This window comes from Ahaetulla prasina, chromosome 15, assembly GCF_028640845.1.
Source record: "Ahaetulla prasina isolate Xishuangbanna chromosome 15, ASM2864084v1, whole genome shotgun sequence".
In the NCBI taxonomy this organism is placed as follows: domain Eukaryota; kingdom Metazoa; phylum Chordata; class Lepidosauria; order Squamata; family Colubridae; genus Ahaetulla; species Ahaetulla prasina.
This window is the reverse complement of record NC_080553.1, coordinates 5,492,128-5,513,885: the sequence shown is the minus strand read 5'-3', so window position 1 is coordinate 5,513,885 and position 21,758 is coordinate 5,492,128. Positions and strand designations below refer to the sequence as shown.

At 41.2% G+C, this 21,758-nt stretch overlaps 1 protein-coding gene across 1 annotated transcript in view; it reads left to right on the top strand.

Annotated features, from left to right (window-relative positions):
* SLC15A4 (solute carrier family 15 member 4) overlaps positions 1 to 16,717 on the top strand; it is a 32,365-nt gene extending 15,648 nt beyond the window's left edge. Inside the window, exons 4-8 of the mRNA XM_058158321.1 lie at positions 393 to 482; positions 2,598 to 2,766; positions 6,180 to 6,335; positions 13,037 to 13,195; positions 15,164 to 16,717. Coding sequence (XP_058014304.1) covers positions 393 to 482; positions 2,598 to 2,766; positions 6,180 to 6,335; positions 13,037 to 13,195; positions 15,164 to 15,300 — 711 coding nt within the window. The 3' untranslated portion in view covers positions 15,301 to 16,717. The remainder of the gene's footprint in view (positions 1 to 392; positions 483 to 2,597; positions 2,767 to 6,179; positions 6,336 to 13,036; positions 13,196 to 15,163) is intronic.
* Positions 16,718 to 21,758: the final 5,041 nt, after the last annotated feature.

Below are 21,758 nucleotides of genomic sequence, written 5' to 3'. Positions count from 1 at the left end.
GAGGCTGTAAAAGCACTGTGAAGCGGTATTTAAGTTTAAGGCCTATTGCTCTTGCCCTTCCTCCCTCCCTCCCTCCCTTCCTTCCTTCCTTTCTTCCATGGTGCACCGTGGTTAGAATGCAGTATTGCAGGTAAATTCTGCCCACTACCAGCAGTTTGATTCTGAACCGGGTCAAGGTTGACTCAGCCTTCCATCCTTCCTTACGAGGTGGGTAAAATGAGGACCCAGATTGCTGCAGGCAAGAGGCTGCCTTTGTAGACAGCTTAGAGAGGACTGAAAAGCACTGGCAAGCAGTACACAAGTCTAAGTGCTAAGCCATTGACAAAGAAGGGTTGATCCTTCAGGGTTTTGTAAAAAACACTGCTGAACAATAAATCCTTTTGACTTCACAGATGCAGACCACCTATGTCCTCCAGAGCCTCCACCTGAGAATTCCACAATTTTCCAACAGCACGTCAAACGGCACCACGCACGCCCACACGGTGAGCCACAAAGTGAAAACAAGATAACAGAATTGGAAGAGACCTTCTAGTCCAGCCCTCTGCTCAAGCAGGAGACCTTAGATCATTCCCGTCAAATGACTGTCCAATATCTTCTTGAAAACCTCTAGAGATGGAGCACCTGCCAGCCTTACCTTATCTACTTGATCAGTTTCCATCCATTATTCCTTGTCTGGCCTTCAGGTGCTTTGAAGAATAGCTTCACCCCACCCACCCTCTGTGGCAGCCCCTCGAATATTGGACGACTGCTGTGTCATGTCTCCCCTGGTCCTTCTCTTCACTAGACTAGCCAGGCCCAGTTCCTGCAACCGTTCATCGTATGTTTTAGCCTCCAGTCCCCTCATCATCCTGGTGGCTCTTCTTTGCACTCTTTCTAGAGCATCAACATCTATTTTATAGTGTGGTGACCAAAACTGGATGCAGTACTCTAGGGGTTGTCTTACTAAGGCTTTATATGGTATGAGCACCTCATATTTGAAGGACTGCCACAGACAAGAGGGGGTCAACCTATTCTCCAAAGCACCTGAAGGCAGGACAAGAAGGAACGGGTGGAAGCTTGTTAAAAAGAGATCCAACCTAGAATTAAAGAGAAATTTCCTGACAGTGAAAGCAATCAATGACTTCCTGTCGGAGTTTTGTTGCAGCACACACAATCAGACACACAAATAATTCTGCAGGATTCATGTACATAAGAAAATTTCTTTATATACAATACCATACATCAGAAGTCAGCATACCAAACCAGGAACGCAGAAGCATTATTCATAGAAGCAAGTCATTATAGAGTAGAGAGCTACAGAGGCTAATATATTGTGCAGAGGCTCCATTTACAGAGGCCAAACCAACTCTTACTGTACACAATACAGTTCAGCAAGTCTAGGCCACACCCAGATTCCAAACTGTCTCTTATGGCCCCATACAAACAAATACTATGTTTCAGTTTCCAAAGGGTCCTCATTGACTGACCTGTTACCATGTCTATCCAAACAGTCTTCACTGGCTGACCTGTTGCTATGCCTATTCCAGTCTATGAATATTCATACTCTGACACTTCCCTCCAAAAGTGCTCCAACACTGAAAGCCCAGAGGTCAATCCGCAAAACCGAAGGTCAAAATATCTCCGATTGGAGACGCCAGTCTCCCCTCCCCCCCAAATTCATTTGGAATGCCTGTTTCTTCAGTTGACCTATCCTTTAACCCAGTCTTGCCCATTTTCAGCATTCCTGGTTCATTTTATCTGGCATGAATATTTAATTGTTAGAATCATCATGGCTTTTTTTAAAAAAAAAAATCCCATCGGAGATCCTGGCCATTTTCCTGTTTAATTGGGACTTTTCACCCTTCGCCTCTTGAACTTTTCCTGCGATTACAGAGGAGGGAGTAACTTTCTGCAAGCAGCTAAGGGTGTATCGGCTTGACCCAGGTCAAAATCTTGCAAGGTGGAAATTTTAATGAAGAGCAGGGCATCTGCAGAAAGTCTGAGACAATAGAGAGAAGACGAGTGCAGAGCCAGCTCTGCGTTTGTGTAAATAACTATTTTAGGAACAATTTTGCTGTGCAGATCAGGTGTGCTGATGTTTTAACCTATGATCCCTCGTAAAACTGTCATTCTTCTCCGCTTGTGAGTTGATGAAGACAGATCCTTAATGAGTTTACAGTTTCTGCGTGTCAGAAAGGGGGGTGGGATTTTAATTTTTCTGCTGACAAGATTTTGTTTTTTTACCTTCAGGGAAGTTGGCTGGCCAGTGCCAAGGATTTAGCAGATGTTCTCCAAAGCCAGGAAGCCATAGGGATAAATGCAAAGTAGAACGATTTGCCTCCAGAAGTTGTGGGTGCTCCATCACTGGAGGTTTTTAAGAAGAGATTCTTAAAGATTGGGCAACCTGAAACCTCAAATCTGAAATGACCTAGGGTTTCCTGCCTGTGCTGGGGGGTTGGACTAGAAGACCGCCAAGGTCCTTTCCAACTCTTGTTATTCTGTTATTCTGTAAATAGAGTCTCCATCCCCCTAATCATCTTTGCTGCTCTTCTCTGCACTCTTTCTAGAGTCTCAACATCTTTTTTATAGTGTGGAATCCTATTTTATATATTTTATAGTTCCCTGCGGCTTGGCTGACCATGTTTGATGCTGTGCTCATCCTCATCCTCATCCCCCTTAAAGACAAAGTGGTGGACCCCATCTTGAAGAAGAAGGGGCTTCTTCCTTCCTCGCTGAAGAGAATCGCCTTTGGGATGTTCTTCGTCATGTGCTCTGCATTCGCTGCAGGTGAGGCACAGGGTTTCGGGTTCTGGAGTTCCACCGCTGGATACCACAGGCCATCGATATGGGGTCATGATTTAGATCTCCGCTCACAAACATGACTTTAGCCATTAGATTTCTAGGGTTGCTCTAATTGATGACTTTAGCTATTAGATTTGCTCTCAGATAACAGCTGACAACTTGGGCATTAATCGAAGCGGTCGTTAAGTGAAACTGAGGCTGCATTTACAGCTTTCCTTTGCTTTGCAGACCTGCAAAGGTCATCCCTGTAAGCCTTGATTGTAAAATGACCATTTCCATCACCGTCATTAACTTCGTACAGTTGTAAAACAAGGCTGTCGCTAAATGAGAACTACCTGCCATTGGAAGAATACTTTGCTTTGGCCAACCAAAATTTCCAGTTATCCTAAAATCTTCATCAGGGGTTTAACATCTGTGGGCATTACAGGGCAAAGTTCCCCAACTATCCCAGCTTTGCAGTCCGGTGGGGGGGATGTGGATCGGGCAGAGGGGACAGTTTTGCACAAGAGTCCAGCTAGCATGTGCAGGTGGAGTCTGGGGAACTGAATGGAGCTGAGTGTTTACTGCTGGATGCCCTTCCTGTTGCCAATGCAGAGTTATATTCAGCAGAAAGAGTCTCATTGTGTCAAGAGAGAGAAATATCTGCCTCTAGGATTGAACTCCCAGCCTCCTGATTGTAAGGCGAGAGCTCCACCTCTAGGCCACTGCACCACTCTTTGGGGATCTGTTATAGGGGTCTAAACCGATCTTAATTCTTTTTCTGATGGTTTGGATTATACTGCATGGTTGATCCTAAACTAAACAGGGCGAGTGCCATGGGTAGATGCAACCATGCAATCAAAACTGCAATATCAACACCATACAAAGCAAACCTATACAAAATATTCTATACATGGCACTTGCCATCAGCAAGAATAGCAAAAATGTTCCAAAACATGTCACCAGAGTGCGACAAATGTAAACAGATACTAGGATCCTATTACCATATGTGGTGGGCCTGTCCAACGGCAAAAAAATATTGGTCAAAGATAAAAAGATGGTTAGAAGAGATGACAGCACAACAAATAGGTCTAAAACCGGAACCGTTCTTACTAGGTGTATTACCGGGGAAATACAACAAAAGAATTACATACTTAATGTTACATGTAATAACAGCAGCGAGAATCACATATGCACAAAATTGAAAAAATGAAAGTATACCGATAAATAAAAGGTAATAAAGAAAATATTAGAATGTGCTGAAATGGACAGGTTAACGATGGAAACAGACCATTACTTAACATGGGACTTACTGTACGAATGGTTAGATAACAGGTACAGTGATTAGTAACTTAATAACGAAAGATTAATAAAGTAGAAATAAATACATATATATAGATTACTATTACTATTGGACTGTACGTGACTATAGATTAAAGTGTTTAGAGTGACAAGTGTATAGAGCATTATGGTATAACTATGAGAATAACAGTTATAACTAAGACGTACAAGATTATGTATATTTAAAAGGTACTAAAAGATACTAAAGATACTAAAAGATACTAAGATAAAGGTAGGGTAGAATAGCATAGAATAGAATAGAATAGAATAGAATAGAATAGAATAGAATAGAATAGAATAGAATAGAATTTTTTATTGGCCAAGTGTGATTGGACACCCAAGGAATTTGTCTTGGTGCATATGCTCTCAGTATACATAAAAGAAAAGATACGTTCATAGAATAGAATAGAATTTTTTATTGGCCAAGTGTGATTGGACACACAAGGAATTTGTCTTGGTGCATATGCTCTCAGTGTACATAAAAGAAAAGATACATTCATCAAGGTACAACATTTACAACACAAATGATGGTCAATATATCAATATAAATCATAAGGATTGCCAGCAACAAAGTTACAGTCATACAGTCATAAGTGGAAAGAGATTGGTGATGGGAACGATGAGAAGATTAATAGTAGTTCAGATTTAGTAAATAGTTTGACAGTGTTGAGGGAATTATTTGTTTAGCAGAGTGATGGCCTTCGGGAAAAACCTGTTCTTGTGTCTAGTTGTTCTAGTGTGCAGTGCTCTATAGCGTCGTTTTGAGGGTAGGAGTTGAAACAGTTTATGTCCTGGATGTGAGGGATCTGTAAATATTCAATCCCCCTTCTTGATTCGTGCAGTATACAGGTCCTCAATGGAAAGCAGGTTGGTAGCAATTATTTTTTCTGCAGTTCTAATTATCCTCTGAAGTCTGTGTCTTTCTTGTTGGGTTGCAGAACCGAACCAGACAGTTATAGAGGTGCAAATGACAGACTCAATAATTCCTCTGTAGAACTGAATCAACAGCTCCTTGGGCAGTTTGAGCTTACTTAGTTGGCGCAGAAAAAACATTCTTTGTTGTCCTTTTTTGATGATGTTTTTGATGTTAGCTATCCATTTTAGATCTTGCGATATGATAGAACCTTGATAGATAGATCTTGCGATATGATGATATGAAATTCATCAAGAATCATAAGGTCCAACACTTAATGATAGTCACAAATAAGCAATCAAATCATATTAGGAAACAGTCAATATAAGGCAAAGGTAAAGGTTCCCCTCGTACATTATGTACTAGTTGTTCCTGACTCTAGGGGACGGTGCTCATCTCTGTTTCAAAGCCAAAGAGCCAGCGCTCTCTGAAGACATCTCTGTGGTCATGTGGCCGGCATGACTCAGTGCCAAAGGCACACTGAATGCTGTTACCTTCCCACCAAAGGTGGTCCCTATTTTTCTACTTGCATTTTTTATGTGCTTTCGAACTGCTAGGTTTGGCAGAAGTTGGGACAAGAAGAGGGAGCTCACCCCGTTACGTGGCACTAGGGATTCGAACCGCTGAATTGCCAACTTTTGATCAACAAGCTCAGCTTCTTAGCCACTGAGCCACCATGTCCCCTTATTTTAGGCTAACCAGACCCAAAACCTACAGCCAACTAAATTGTATAATTATGAGAATAATGGTTATAATCAGGGTGTATAATACTATGCATACTTAAAACAGACTTGATATAAACAGTACACTATTGTTGCAAAAATGGAAACATATATAAAGGAAAATGTATAATAAAAAATAATATTAAAAAAACCTGCAATGCCTGTACACGTGTGTGAGGTCAGAGAGAACATGGCGGAAATGCACAGTTGAATGTTCAGACGGATGTTGCCAATACCCAGCTGCTGTGGCCTAGAGGTGGAGCTCTTGCCTCACAATCAGGAGGTTGTGAGTTCGATCCTAAGTGGAGGCAGACGTAGGGTAGAGGCAGATGTAGCAGGAGGTTGGGCAAGCGGTTGGACTAGATGACCTGCAAGGTCGCTTCCAACTCTGTTAATCTGTTAAAAAAGATTGTGAGTCATTTCCCGTACATTTTTCCTTCCAGGGATATTGGAAAGTGACCGGCTGAGGAGAGTCAAGACCAAAACCATTGATCAGAAGATTGGGACGGCTGTCTACCATGCAGCCGACATGTCCGTCTGGTGGCAGGTCCCTCAGTATATTTTGATCGGAATCAGCGAAATCTTAGCCAGCATTGCAGGTTGGTTTGCCATGTCGCGTGTGTGACAGGAAAACAGGCCTCCTTTAAGCTTCTTCATTCAGTCTATAATTCCCTAACCTGAAGACCAGGGATTGCAAATCTCTCTTTGCAATTTTTGGAGAATCTGAGCAGGTAATCCAGGGCCAATTGGTTAGATCCTGAACCATTTGTTATTTTGAATAGTTTTCCGTTGAGTAACCAAAATTGGCGGCATTAATGCATTTCTCTAAGGCAGAGGTGGGCAATTAATCTCCCCAAGGGGCTACATGAGAAACCAGGACTGCTATGGAGGGCCAAACCGATAGGCTGAACTTAATTCTCCTCAATTGTGTGCATGGCATATTTATGAGGATGTTATATAATTTGGGTCATGAAACGTCTGCAAGAAAACCACCAAGCTCAGAGAGCACCAAAGACCCCACAGTCATCGTCCTACTCCATTCTACAAACTCCACTCTCTTCTAGCACTGATGATGTTCCCTAGTTGGGTCATGAAATGTCTGCAAAAAAACAACCAAGCTCAGAGCACCAAGAACTGCACAGTCCTCCTCCTCCTCCTCCTCCTTTCTACAACCCCCACTCTCTTCTAGCACTGATGATGTTCCCTAGTTCGGTCATAAAATATCTGCAAAAAAACAACCAAGCTCAGAGAGCACCAAGGACTCCACATCCTCCTCCTCCTTTTTTTCCACAAACCTCACTCCCTTCTAGCACTGATTCCCTAGTTGGATCATCAAATGTCTGAAAGAAAACAACCAACCTCAGAACACACCAAGGACGACTCATACACTTATTTACATTTATTTATATATGATTTCTAATTTCTGATCCATTTCACACGGGCCCGATAGGGACAGCCAAAGGGCTGGATGTGGTCTGGGGCCCATGAAAAGCCCAGGTCTAAGGTGTAAACACACTACTTACAAACTACTATTGGTCCAAACTAGGATTAACTCAAGGGAAGCAGCCAGATTGTTGGATGGTCTTTCGGCTGTTGGTGGATTTTTAGCAAATTCCTGGCTTGAGTAAACAAGGATGTTGTGGCTTCTTATGATAGTTGCATAACTATCCAGGCTCATCACTGGTGATTGATTTTCCTCCTCTCTCTCTTCCTCTCCTCCCCTCCAACTTTCCTGGTGTAACCTGTAAACGGGAGGTGTGTGCGGGGCCATAAAATCTCATTTTCTGCTCCGTTTCACACACATTTTGGGTTCATTAGGGGAAAAAAAGCCACCAGCCTCTCACTGTTTCACAGAGCCCTCATTTTGCCTCATCTTCTAATTAAATCATAGCTGTGTTCTCGCCATGGGGGCCCAAACAATTCTGAACAGCTTGGTTTCTCTGGGGTCTTCTTTTGTGGGTTTTTGCTAGCCGTGACAAACTCGCCTCCAGGTTTACAGGGATGAGTTGGGCATTTTTGAGTCTAAAAACCAAATATTGCAGAGGAGCACCTGGATCAAAGCCTGGTGAAGACTATAGCAGTGGCGCAAATTGTGGAAACCTTTTGGGAAAAGTGTATTTTCTTAAACCAGCTAATAACACCACTTTTTTTTTTCTTGGAGTAGTACCATAAAATTATATATCAATGGAAAGATAATTTAATCAAGAATGTAATGCAATAACTTTTATGAATTTGCTATTAGAATAGCAATTACAGTATAAGAAGAAAAGTGAAACGTGTAGAAAAAATGATATACAAAAATTATCACCACGTCAGTTAATACTTAGTTGGGTAACCTTTTAGCATGAATGACGGTCTTGCAACGTCTTCCCATGGAGTGAACCAAGTCTTTTAGTTCTGCAGCTGTTATACTGTGAAAGATTGAAGGATGGCTTCTATTAATTGGGTTTTATTGCTGGGTCACTTCTGACTAACGAGGTTCTTTAGTCGGCTCCATAAGAGTTAAGGTCTGGGCTATTCCCAGGCCATTACAACAATGAATAGGATTATTTTGAAACTCAAAAAAAAAAGTGGTGTTATTAGCCATCAAACCTCAAAAATACATTTTCCCCAAAAGGTTTCCACAATTTTGGCCACAAATATAGTTCCAACATTCAGAGGGGACAGTTTGGTCTAGTGCAGTGGTTCCCAACCAGTGTGCCGCGGCACTAAGGGGTGCCGTGAGATCTTTTGAGGGTGCCGGGAACTTTTGAGCTACGGAGATTTTAAATATCTATTTCCTTATAAGGGTGCCGGGAACTTTTGAAAGGCTTTCCAAGGGTGCCTCAAACAAGAAAAGGTTGTGCCTCAAACAAGAAAAGGTTGGGAACCACTGGTCTAGTGGTTAAGGCTCCAGGTTAGAAAGCAGGAGTCTGTGAGTTCTAGTTCTGTCTTAGGGACGAAAGCTGACTGAGTGAGTTTGGGTTAATCACCAGGAGATGGCAAGTTTTAGTTCTGCCATAGGCATGAAAGCCAGCTGGATGACTTGAGCCAATCACTAGAAGACTGGGAGTTCTAGTCCACTTTAGACATGAATGCCAGCTTAGGCCAATGAACAGGAGACTGGGAATTGTGGTCCCATGTTGCGCATGAAAGCCTGCTGGATAAGTTTGGGCCAATGAATAGGAGACTGGGAGTTCTAGTCCCGCCTTAGGCATGAAAGCTGACTGGGTGATTTTGGCTCATCACTAGGAGACTGAGAATTCTAGTTCCATGTTAGGCATGAAAGCCAAGTGGGTGACTTTGAGCTAGTAGCCCCTCTCTCTCAGCCCAACTCAGGTTTGTTGTTGGGAAAATAGGAGAGGAAGATATGCTGGATATGTTCACCCCTTGAGTTACTCTTAAAGATCAATGAGAGGTGGGTACAAATAAACAAACACCTGATCTGCAAAAGGTGATCTCCCTAAATCAGGAACGTGCAACCTTTGAGTGTCGTGTCTCTTTTTCTCTCTGTGTTGCTCATTCTAAAACATGAGCGGTACACAAGAACAAATCACACGACTGGTATTTAGGTTTCAATAAAATTCAATACAACAGCCGCCCTTATTTTCCACTCGTAACATTGAATTATTTTTCCCCCCTCTGGACACATTTGAAATGGCAATTTGGCCATTTGCTTGAGAGGCCTCCAGAGGCACCTTTAAGGCTTTTGTGTGGGGGGATGTGGACAGGAATTGTGTGTGTGTGTGTGCAGGTTTTGAATTCTGGATTGAGAACAAGACTTTCTCGTTCTTTATTCTTTGGTTCCTTTCAATTGGGAACAAGCCACATTCTTGTCCTCTGTCGTCCAGGGTGATTCAGATTTAGAAAAATCAGGATTTTTGCTTCTGAGTTCTGAAGAGGCTTCGACTGGAAAAGAGAGCTCATTTTTGGAGGCCATCAATGGATCAATGAGTCTCCAAGTCCAGTGGTGGGATTCAAATAATTTAACAAACAATTCTCTGCCCTAATAACCGGCTGGGTGGGCGTGGCCATGGTGGGTTTAGCCAGAGGGTGTGACAAGCAGCACCCGGCTTCCTGCACCCACCTGGGAGCAAAAATGGGCCGGCGGGGGATGCACCGCCCCCCTGCACCCCATTGTGGGCCTAGTAGGCCTTCCTGCAGACTCCTGGGAGCAAAAATGGGTGTGTAGGGGACTCCCGGAAGGGGTGGGGCAATTTAACAACCAGCCAGCAATTTAACAACTGATTCACCTGAACCGGCAGAATCCGGTTCAGGCGAATTCATTGTCCAAGTCTACTTCGTTAGTTATAGCTCCATCTTGGGGCAGAATTTTCATAGGTTTGGGATGCAGAGAGAATTGGAATGGAATGGAAAGAGTAAGAGTAGAACAGAACAGAACAGAACAGAACAGAACCTTGAAGATCTTGTAGTCCAGCCCCCTGCGCAAGCATGAGACTACACCACTCATGACAAATGGCTGTCCAATGTCTTCTTGAAAACCTCCAGTGATGGAGCACCCACAACTCAAGAATCAGAATAGAGTTGGAAGGGACCTTGAAGGTCTTCTAGTCCAGCCCCCTGCTTAAGCAGGAGACCCTAAACCATTTCAGACAAGTGGCCGTCCAGTCACTTTTTAAAAAACCTCCAGTGATGAAGTTGCTACAATGTCTGGTGGCAAGCTGTTCCATGGATTAATTGTCCTCACTGTCAGGAAGTTTCTCCTCAATTCCAGTTTTCTTCTCCCCTTGATTAGTTTCCATCCATTGTTTCTTCTCCTGGCCTTCTGGTGCTTTGGAAGATAAATTGGAGAAAACTGTGCAGCGTTTTGGGCCTGACGCTTTTGTTGTTTGACATCAGAGGCTGCCATGTTTTTTAATTTCCAAGCACAAGCCTCAAATTTTAAATTTGGTTTTAACGGGGTTTTATTATCTTATTGTAGTTTTAATATTCGGCCTTATTTAATAAGTTTTTTTTTATTGAAAGAGTTTTAAAAAAAAACCAAAGACATTTCTCCCCCTTTTTCCCCCCCTCCCTCCCAAAAAGCCCCTTCGGCTTCCCGGGTCAATCACAAGGTATTGTTATACATAAACCAAACACAGAATAAAATTTTCCCTTCCAATCCAATTAACCACATCCAAAGCTTTTCATCTCCCAACCCCCTCCCCATTACATAAAATAACTTTCTAATTATTCAAAGGCAATCTGATATTTCTTAATCTGATATCTATTTTGTAGATAATCAATCCATTTTTTCCATTCAATTAAATATCTTTCCTGCGTATTGTCTTTTAAAAAAGCTGAGATTTTAGCCATCTCAGCCAAATTAATGACTTTCAGTATCCATTCTTCTATTGTAGGTACCTCTTCTTTCTTCCAGTATTGTCCAATCAACAGTCTTGCTGCTGTTATTAAATTCAGAATCAGTTTAGTCTCAATCCCTGTACAATCCGTTATAATTCCCAAAAGGAAAAATTGTGGCAGGAACTTTATCTTCTTCTTCAGTACATTTTGAATAATCCACCAAATTCTTATCCAAAAGACCTTAATTTTCTTGCAAGTCCACCAAATATGAAAATATGTAGCGTCATCACAATCACACCTCCAACATTTCGCTTGGATATTAGGATACATATGTAATAAGTTTTTTAAATTGGTGTTTTATTTTGTATTTATATGTATGTTTTTATTAGAATAGAATAGAATAGAATAGAATAGAATAGAATAGAATAGAATAGAATAGAATAGAATAGAATAGAATAGAATAGAATTTTATTGGCCAAGTGTGATTGGACACACAAGGAATTTGTCTTGGTGCATATGCTCTCAGTGTACATAAAAGAAAAGATACGTTCATCAAGGTACAACATTTACAACACAATTGATGATCAATATATCAATATAAATCATAAGGATTGCCAGCAACAAGTTATAGTCATACAGTCATAAGTGGAAAGAGATTGGTGATGGGAACTATGAAACGATTAATAGTAGTGCAGATTCAGTAAATAGTCTGACAGTGTTGAGGGAATTATTTGTTTAGCAGAGTGATGGCCTTTGGGGAAAAAACTATCCTTGTGTCTAGTTGTTCTGGTGTGCAGTGCTCTATAGCGCCGTTGTGAGGGTAGGAGTTGAAACAGTTTATGTCCAGGATGCGAGGGGTCTGCAAATATTTTCACGGCCCTCTTCTTGATTCGTGCAGTATACAGGTCCTCAATGGAAGGCAAGTTGGTAGCAATTATTTTTTCTGCAGTTCTAATTATCCTCTGAAGTCTGTGTCTTTCTTGTTGGGTTGCAGAACCGAACCAGACAGTTATAGAGGTGCAAATGACAGACTCAATAATTCCTCTGTAGAATTGGATCAGCAGCTCCTTGGGCAGTTTGAGCTTACTGAGTTGGCGCAGAAAGAACATTCTTTGTTGTCCTTTTTTAATGATGTTTTTGATGTTAGCTGTCCATTTGAGATCTTGCGATATGATAGAACCCAGAAATTTGAAGGTTTCTACTGTTGATACTGTGTTGTCAAGTATTGTGAGGCTGTAAACCGCCCTGAGTCCCTTGGGAGATAGGGCGGTATAAAAATATGATTAAATAAATAAATACAAAAGTCAAAAACATCCTTGTCCAGTGGCGCGAACACCATTAAGTAAGAGTATATAAAACCTGTAGTGCAAATCAGGAGTTAAATGCTACCGGTTCACTGTGGTCCGGGCAAAATGGTAGTGATAAAAACTACCGGTTTGGCCGAATAGGTAGTAAAAAATGCTTTAACAAGGTTAAAGCTGTGCCACATGATTGTTGGAACCTTTTTTTCTTTTTAAAAGCATTTTTGTACTACCAGTTCCAGCGAATAGGTTTTAAAAAATTTTTTTTAAAAAGCTTCAGACGATTGCATGGCACAGCTGTGATCGTTGGAACTTTCTTTTTTACTATTTTAAAGCATTTTTTACTACTTATTCGTTCAAACTGGTAGTAAAAAAAAGTCTTAAAAAAGTAAAAAAAAAAAGTTGGCCACGCCCACCCAGTCACATGACCCCCACCAAACCTGCCCACCAAGCCACACCCATAGAACCAAAAGCAACAAATTTTACATTTCACCAACTGGTGCAAATGAATTAAAAGGCAAAGAAATTTTAAATGACTGAAAATCCATAGCTTCACCACTGTCCCGAGAACGATTTAGGTTTTGCTCCTTATGCTGCAACGCCCAACGAAATAAAGCAATGGGAGATTCAAGGCAGAGAAACAAAAGCTAACTTTCTGCTGAAGTTAGGCTGTGAACTAACTATGGTCTGTCTGTGTCTTCTCTTTGTGTTCCCAGGTTTGGAATTCGCCTACTCTGCGGCTCCGAAATCGATGCAAAGTGCAATAATGGGCCTCTTCTTCTTTTTTTCTGGAATCGGGTCTTTCGTGGGCTCGGGACTCCTGGAGTTGGTGTCCCTCAAATCAATCGGTTGGATGAGCAACCACACCGATTTGGGTCAGTTATCTCTATTGGCTTGGATTTTTTCTTTTTAAAAAAATATGCAGGCAGAAAACCAAATTCAAGTTTACCTTTTAGCAAATGCTTGATCCCAGAGTCAAGGACTTTCTGTAATAAACACATTCTCCTTTGAAATCTTGGGAAACAACTATCTCCCATGGTCATAAGTCAAGGACTCGCTATAATAAACACATTCTCCTCTGAAATCTTGGGAAACAACTATCTTCTGAGGTCGTAAATCAAGGATTCCCTGTAATAATCACATTCTTTTCTGAAATCTTGAAGAACTACTATCTCCCATGGTTGTAAGTCCTCTGTTGCAAGGAATCCTCCAACTTACAACCATTGAAGATAGTGGTTCTCCAAAGATTTTCCAACATATCTCCTCCGAAATCTTGGAGAACCATCAACTCATGGTGAAGAAACTGTGAGATCCAACTTACAGTAGTGGCCAAAATTGTGGAAATTTTGGGAAAAGTGTATTTTCTAAAACTAGCTAATAACACCACTTTTTTTTTTTAGTAGTACCCTAAAATTATATATCAATGGAAAGATAATTTAATCAAGAATGTAATGCAATAACTTTTATGAAGGATTTGCTATTAGAATAGCAATTACAATATAAAGAAGAAAAGTGAAACACATAGAAAAAAACGAGACGTACAAAAATGATCACCATGTCAGTTAATCCTTAGTTGGGTAACCTTTAGCATGAATTACGGCCTTGCAACGTCTTCCTGTGGGGTGAACCAAGTCTTTTAGTTCTGCAGCTGTTATAATGTGAAATTGATTGAATGATGGCTTCTATTAACTGGGTTTTATTGCTGGGTCGCTTCTGGCTAACAAGTTTCTTTAGTCGGCTCCATAGATCTTCAATTGGGTGAAGGTCTGGGCTATTCCACAGGCCGGTCCAGCAGTGGAATAGGATTATCTTGAAATTCCTGGGGGGAAAAAGTGATGTTATTAGCCATCAAACCTTAAAAATACACTTTTCCCAAAAGGTTTCCACAATTTTGGCCAGTACTGTAGTAATGTGGAAGCATTCTACCTCACTAAACGAACACATGGGGAACTTTTTGGGGGCAGCATAAAAGTTCTCGGGACCTTCTCAGAAACTGATTCAGCAAGATCAGCCCTATCAATGCTTGATGGCCAATGATTTAACCCGAAGGATTGATTCAGGTTTCTTCCATCCCTTCTCCATTCACGGTGTTGGCTCAAATCCTCTCCTTCACGGATCTGCAAGAGCCCGAAATTGCCAGCCAGCCTTCTCCTCTAAAACAATTAAAATTAGTTCTGCCTTGTGAGCGAGAGAAAAAGATTTTTATGGCATTCACAGTCTGATCCATAAAAAAGGGGAAAGGCAGCTTTTTAAGCCCCTGTGCTTTTCAGGGGAAACATATATATATATATATCTCCTGTTTTTAAAGTGTCAGGTGGAAGAGCTTTGGTGCGGTTCTCGCCTCCCGATTAAAAAAATGGGTTTAATTGAATTAATGCTTGTGAAGAAAAGAGGCTTCAGTTTGACACGGGTATTGCCGGCGAACTGACAAAATTCAGAGAGTTTCTTAAGCAAAGAAAATGCTTAATTAATACACTTTGATTGGGCTGAAGGGGTCTGATTTGGCTGTAAAAGGAAATCAATATCTTCCCTCCCTCTCTCCCTCTCTCCTTCCCTTCCTTGCTTCCTTTCCTTCCTTCCTTTTCCGTCCCATCTCTTTCCTTCACTCCCTTCCTTCCTTCCTTCCTTCCTTCCTTCCTTCCTTCCTTCCTTCCTTCCTTTCTATTTTCCTCTCCTCTCCTCTCTCTTTTCTTTTCTTTTCTTTTCTTTTCTTCATAGCTATATAATTACTTAGGTGAGTCCCAATCTTTACCTTAAGTTATACCTCTTTCCCTTTAGGCCATGTAACTAACTTCCCAGGCCCCATCAGCTGCCTTACTCTGTCTCTCATTTTATCCTCGCAGGGAATATCAACGGTTGCCATTTAAACTACTACTTCTTCCTCCTGGCGGTGATCCAGGGTGTCACTCTGCTGCTTTTTCTCATCGTGTCTGTCAAATACGACCGCCAGAAGTCGAGGACGAATGCCGGACGGACTTGACGTGACCTGTAACAGAAGACAACCAAAGTCGTGGGGATCGGGAGATGTTGCTGACCCAGCAGGAAACAGCCATCCGGAGGGACATTTTTCTTGCATGATTTTTGACTTCTAGGTTGCCTCCCTCCCTGCTTTTACCAACCACCTCCCCCCCGCCCCACCTCCCCCGCTAAAGCAGAGAGTGCTAGCAAACTAATTTTACAGGCTGCATCCTGTGATGCAGGCTAGACGTTATCGAAGGTAACCAGGTTTCTCTGATGCTTCTTCCCACCCGTCTGCTCAAGCCACAAAGTTGCCTTTGGAACCCGAAATAACAGACCCAGAAGCATTTCAACTTCCCTTTCAGTGTGACAGGCAGACAGAACTGCAAAATGGATAACGTCAGATCCCTGGCTTGGAAATCATTTTGTTTCTCCCCTGGATGCCTTTCCGAGGTTCATAGGTAAAGGTGCGGACGGAAAGTCAGGTTTGTGAGTTGCTGTGCATCGAACTTTCTCTCTCCGCAAACACGCAAACACACCGGTAGTCCACGTGGGTAGGACTTCAAAGCTCTACCAACAGTTCTGGCATTATGGCTGGGGATCATAGATCATTTAGTCCAAGCTATGAAGAGGTCTAGTTAGACAATAAAGGATATTTTTTAAGCTACTGCAGGTTTTGGGGAAATGTTTGGTTTGGTTTTATGTTAGCAATTATTTGGGAGTGTGAAACTGGTTTGGCATCATATTTTTGCCCGTTTCCTGACCCGCCCTCCCTTCCTCCCTCCATTCCTTCTTTTCTCCCTCCCTCCCTATATTTCTTCCTCCTCCCTCTTTCTCCTTGCTTCCCTCCCTCTATTCCTTTTTTCTACCTTCCTTCCCTCCGTCCCTATATTCTTCCCTTCCTCTCTCGCTCCCTATATTCTTTCCTTCCTTCCTCTCTCTTCCTCCTCCTTCCTTCCCTCCTTCCTTTCTTCCTTCCCTCCCTCTATTCCTTTTTTCCTACCTTCCTCCCTCCCTCCTTCCTCTCTTCCTTCTCTTTGCCATCCCTCCCTCCCTATATTCCTTGCTTGTTTCCTTCCTCTTCCTCCTCCCTCCCTCCCTTCCCAGGTTTTTTTAAAATATATGGGTTGAAATCAGATGCAAACAAAGTTCTCAATTTCTCATCCGCTTATGTTTTCCAAGTTGCCTCAGACACACAACCCTGACTCGGCAACCCTTTTAACTAATTCTTTGCACTGAATTTTAGAGTCGCCAGAAGGAAGAAACTTTGCTTATATTTTTGTTTTTAAAAAAATCCTGAGAATTGCTCTTTAATTCTTAAGCAGGAAGGAAAGGCAGCCCTTCTCTTCTCTTTTAAAAAATATCAAATATCTTCCTTTAAACTTGTTTACAAAAACTTTGTGATGTGAGCCTGTGTAAATAAATTTTAAAAAAAGGTTTGTCTCCTTATTTTCTCTCCAAATTCAATTATTTTTTTTAATTGCAAGCTGAAAATGTCTGTGAATAAACTCAGTACTTAAGAAACCGATGTTGGCTATGATACTGTTGGAAGCTATTTTCACAGTTCATAAGGACTAGAAACTTCAGTGAATACCATAACTTCTTCAAATAGGTTTTCCATCTATAATCATTACTGACAGACCCTTATCACTCCTCTGTAATAATCTAAGAAGCTTGTATGATTTTTATCTTCATTAATCTATTTATATTTTATAATATTGTACAAACAACATAACTTAGTGCATCGTACACCTTGGTGGGAATATTTTGTGTCTTCTACAGGTCATCCTCATTTAGGAACCACAGTGAGACTGGCCATTTGGTCTTTCAGTGAGGAGGTCACTAAGTGAAGCCCAAACACAACTTAGGGGACTGGAGGCTAAAATACGATGAACGGTTGCAGGAACTGGGCATGTCTAGTTTAACGACAAGAAAGACTAGGGATGACAGGATAACACTGTTCTAATATTTGAGGGGCTCCCACAGGGAGGAGGGGGTCAAGCTATTTTCCAAGACACCTTCAGGCCAGACAAGGAATAATGGATGGAAACTGATCAAGGAGAGATTCAACCTGGAAATGAGAAATTTTCTGACAGTGAGAGCAATCAACCAATGGAACAGAAGTTGCCTTCAGAAGTTGTGGGAGCTTCATCCCTGGAAACTGTCAAGAGATTGGATTGCCATCTGTCAAAAACGGTGTAGGGTCTCCTGCTTAGGTGGGGGGTTGGACTAGATGACATATAAGGTCCCTTCCAACTCTATAAATCCCAACTGCTCCTTCAACTTAACTATTTGACAGGCCTGCAAAGATCATCAATGAAAGGACTGGTGGCAAAGTTAAATTTTTCATCTCCCATCACTAAGGGTCGCTGTGCGAGGCAGTCACTAAACGCAGACAGCCTCTAATTTTGCCGGGATCAGACTCCGCCCTCTGATCCTAGGAATAAAGTCAACCTTGCAACTTTTTGCATAATTTTGCTCTTTTCTCTCCGAGCATGTAAATATGGCAAGATCCATATATTTGCAATCCCCGAGACGAGGGATTTCTTTACAAGAAAACCTTGAAGCAGGTTTTCTTGTAAAGATTTACCACGTTCTGGATCGGTCTCCTTTCCCCCTTCTCTTCCCCTGAAAGCCTGACCAATTAACTTTATGGCTAATTAAAGAAATACCTTGGCAATGCATCCGCGATGCTTTCGGGTTCAGTAGCTGATTTAATGTAGCTGAAACATCGTTCTGCCTTTCAATTTCTTTTTTCTGGACTGCTAATCATTCATCGGGAAATAAATCAAGCAAGGCAGAACTTTTTGGGCTCTGTCGGCCACAAATCGGAGAACAGAGCCGCCCCACCCGCGAATGGTACTGTTTCAGAATGCCTTAACTGAAATTTTTCAAATGAGAGGTTTTCACTGTAGCAGAAATCCAGCATGTGGTAAGAGAACTGTTTCTTCCTGCATACAGTAAACAGGTAGGTCTCAACATAACCACAATTATTATTCTCTTAACGACCCCATAATCTCTTGTGGGGTGGAGTCTGGGCAACTGAATGGAGCTGAGTGTTTATTGGCCGGATGCCCTTCCTGTCGCCAATGCGGAGTTTTGCTCAGCAGATCTATTCTCAACATGCCCAGAGAGAGAAATATCTGCCTCTACCTAGAATCGAACTCACAGCCTCCTGATTGTGAGATGAGAGCTCCACCTCTAGGCCACCACACCACTCTGACTTAGGACCACAGTTGAGCCCCCAATTTCTCTTTACCAAGCAAGACATTTGTGAAGTGAGTTTCCCCCCATTTTGCGACTGTTCTTGCCACAATTGTTAAGCAAAACACTGCAGTTGTTAAGTTAGCAACCCGTGTTGTTTACTGGCTTCCCTGTTGACTTGGCTCATCAGAAGGTCGCAAAAGGGGATCACAGGACCCTAAGACATGTCACCCATCATAAATAATGAGTCACTTGCTAAGCGTCTGCATTTTGATTACATGCCGAGCGTCTGAACTTTGATTACATGATTCTGCAATGGATGTAAGTGTGAACAACGGTCGTAAGTGACTTTTTTCAGTGCCGTTGTAACTTTGAACAGTCATTAAACAAACTGTTTCAAGTCAAGGACTTACTTATGTGAAGGCCCGCCATCACATAAAGCCAATATACTGATAAATTAATCTGAGTTATGAACCCAACCCTTGGTGTCAATCCCGAACCCAGCTCAGTTTGCAAAAAGGTGGTTTTATTCTATTTTACAATGTCTATTTTATTAGTCAGATCTCTGAGCACCTAACTAAAGCCATTCATCCTCTGCCTATTAGGTAATAAAGTGACTCTCCTCTTAGAGAGGAAATCTGGGATGATTTAGCGTCTATTCCTCCGAAGAGAGAAAAAAAAATTACACCTTAATGGCTGTCAGATCTTAATGGCTTGATGGGCTAGAATTATCCTGTCGTGAAATCGAACTAACCAACTTTTAAGTCATCTGATGATGTTGACAATGTTGCGTTTTTTCCCATATGGAGTTTTCAGAAGTCCTGTCCTTGTGAAAAAGAAAAAAAAAGAGAAAGAAGAGATCAGTTGTCTGTCTGTCTGTTTCCTCTGTCCATTATTTATCTATTGATTGATCTAAGCTACCTACCTACCAACCTGCCTATCTACCTACCTATCATCTATCTATTGTATATAGATATTATCATTATCATTCTTAGCTTTCATCTACCTACCTATCTATCCATCATCTATCAACTGCCTATCATCCATCTGTATCATCCATCCATCCATCTATTTATATATCCATCCATCCATCCTTCCATCCATTACCTACTTACCTACCTACCTATCATCTATCTATTGTATATAGCTATATCATTATCATTCTATTATCTTTCATCTACCTACTTATCTATCCATCATCTATCAACTGTCTGTCTATCATCCATCGATATCATCTATCTATCCATCTCTATCTATCCATCCATTCACACTATATCAATCATCCATCTAAATCTATCTATCTATCTATCTATCTATCTATCTATCTATCTATCTATCTATCTATCTATCTATCTATCTATCTACTGCTTAGAGTGGGCTACAAATCACTGTGAAGCGGTATATAAATCTTAAAGGCTATTGCTATTGCTCTCTATTATCTATCAATCATCATCTATCTCTCCTGGTGATTAAAGAAAATTTGGGAGAAGAGTTTAAGAAATTAAACTGCATTTGCTGGAGAGAATTATTTCATCTGTTTATTTTTATTTATTTATTTATTTTATTATTTAAATTTTTATACCGCCCTTCTCCCGAAGGACTCAGGGCGGTTCACAGCCAGATAAAAATACACAACAATATTACAGTATAAATACAATTAAAATACAATTAAAAAACTTATTCAATTGGCCGAGATTAAAAAATTTAGGATAAATAATAAAAAACCCATTAAAAAACCCATAAATTTAAAAACTAATCCAGTCCTGCGCAGATGAATAAGTGAGTTTTAAGCTCGCGACGAAAGGTTCGGAGGTCCGGAAGTTGACGGAGTCCTGGGGGGAGTTCATTCCAGAGGGCGGGAGCCCCCACAGAGAAGGCCCTTCCCCTGGGCGTCGCCAGACGACACTGTCGCGCCGACGGCACCCTGAGGAGTCCCTCTCTGTGAGAGCGCACGGGTCGGTGAGAGGTATTCGGTAGCAGTAGCCAAGAATGGGAGTCTAGGACATGGCAAAACTGAACATTAGATGATAAAAATAAGACAAGGATAAGCAAATCCATAAAACATCAATATTTGAATTTTGGTGTCCATAAAGGTTGCCAGAACTTTTTAAAAAAGTTTTATTTTAATCTTGAACAAAAAAGTCAATTTTATATTCCTTCCTTGTACTTTTAATAGTTCTAACCTTTAATTCAATCATAGGATTTAATTTATCTTCAATTCTTCTTTATCCCATTGCATAGATTTCTTCAAGGTTTTAACAAGCCTTTTTTGTGGATCCAATAAGAAAATATTTTCCAGGTCATTCTCTTAGCTTATCATTTATTTTTCATATTTAATTTTTAAAATGTCAGCCAGTTTCTTCTGCATATCCAGTAAAGAGTTCTTTTTCAAATAAAAAAAAAAAATAAGACAAGGATGTACAAATGGGTTCAGTCATAGGGGTGAGCCATTTTACGACTATCACAGCTTACGACTGCAATGGATATATGTTGAGGACTGCCTGAAATTTATAGGGAGGCCAATAGCAATCCCGAACAAGGAAAGCATTCAGGGTTGACTGTTTTTTATTGCATTTTATTTTGTTTAGTCTTCTCTTCTTGCTTGTGGTTTTGTCACCTGGTTCTCTATTCAGAAGATAATGTACCTTAATCGGTCTGCGGCTATCCATTCCGAACCCAGCCGTTGTAAATCCATTAATGCGCCAGCTAAGTATTTATGAAAGGTTAATAATTCAGAAATCGCACTCGGAGAATCATAACAGCGCTGAGATTCTAAGCCATAACATGCGCAGGCTGCCAAGGCAGTATTGTTAAATTGCTATGATTCTTGCTTTTAAAAACACATCAAAAATATTGTGTACCAAAGACTTATGTGCGGAGGGGAAAATATATATGTGTGCAGGGAAGCAATAATTCAAAATTGCAGCATGTGTGCGCCTTCTGGAGTGTTTTTAATATTGGCAGAGAGCACTTGAAATATTTTTATATAGATTTCAGGCGGAAGGGAAATGAAATATCGGAATGGGTCTGCTTTTCGGGAAGCGCTGGGGTTAGCAAGGTGCAGCTGTTTTTGAGCCAGGGAAGGGGGAATATAACAGGTCATGTCTCTTTCCATCGCTTAGCACTCTAAGTAAGGATAGAATAGAATAGAAACTAGAATAGAAACTAGAATAGAAACGAATGGAATGGAACGGAACGGAACGGAACAGAACAGAACAGAACAGAATAGAATAGGTGTTGGCAAACCTTTTCAGCACACGCATACCAGAAACCAGA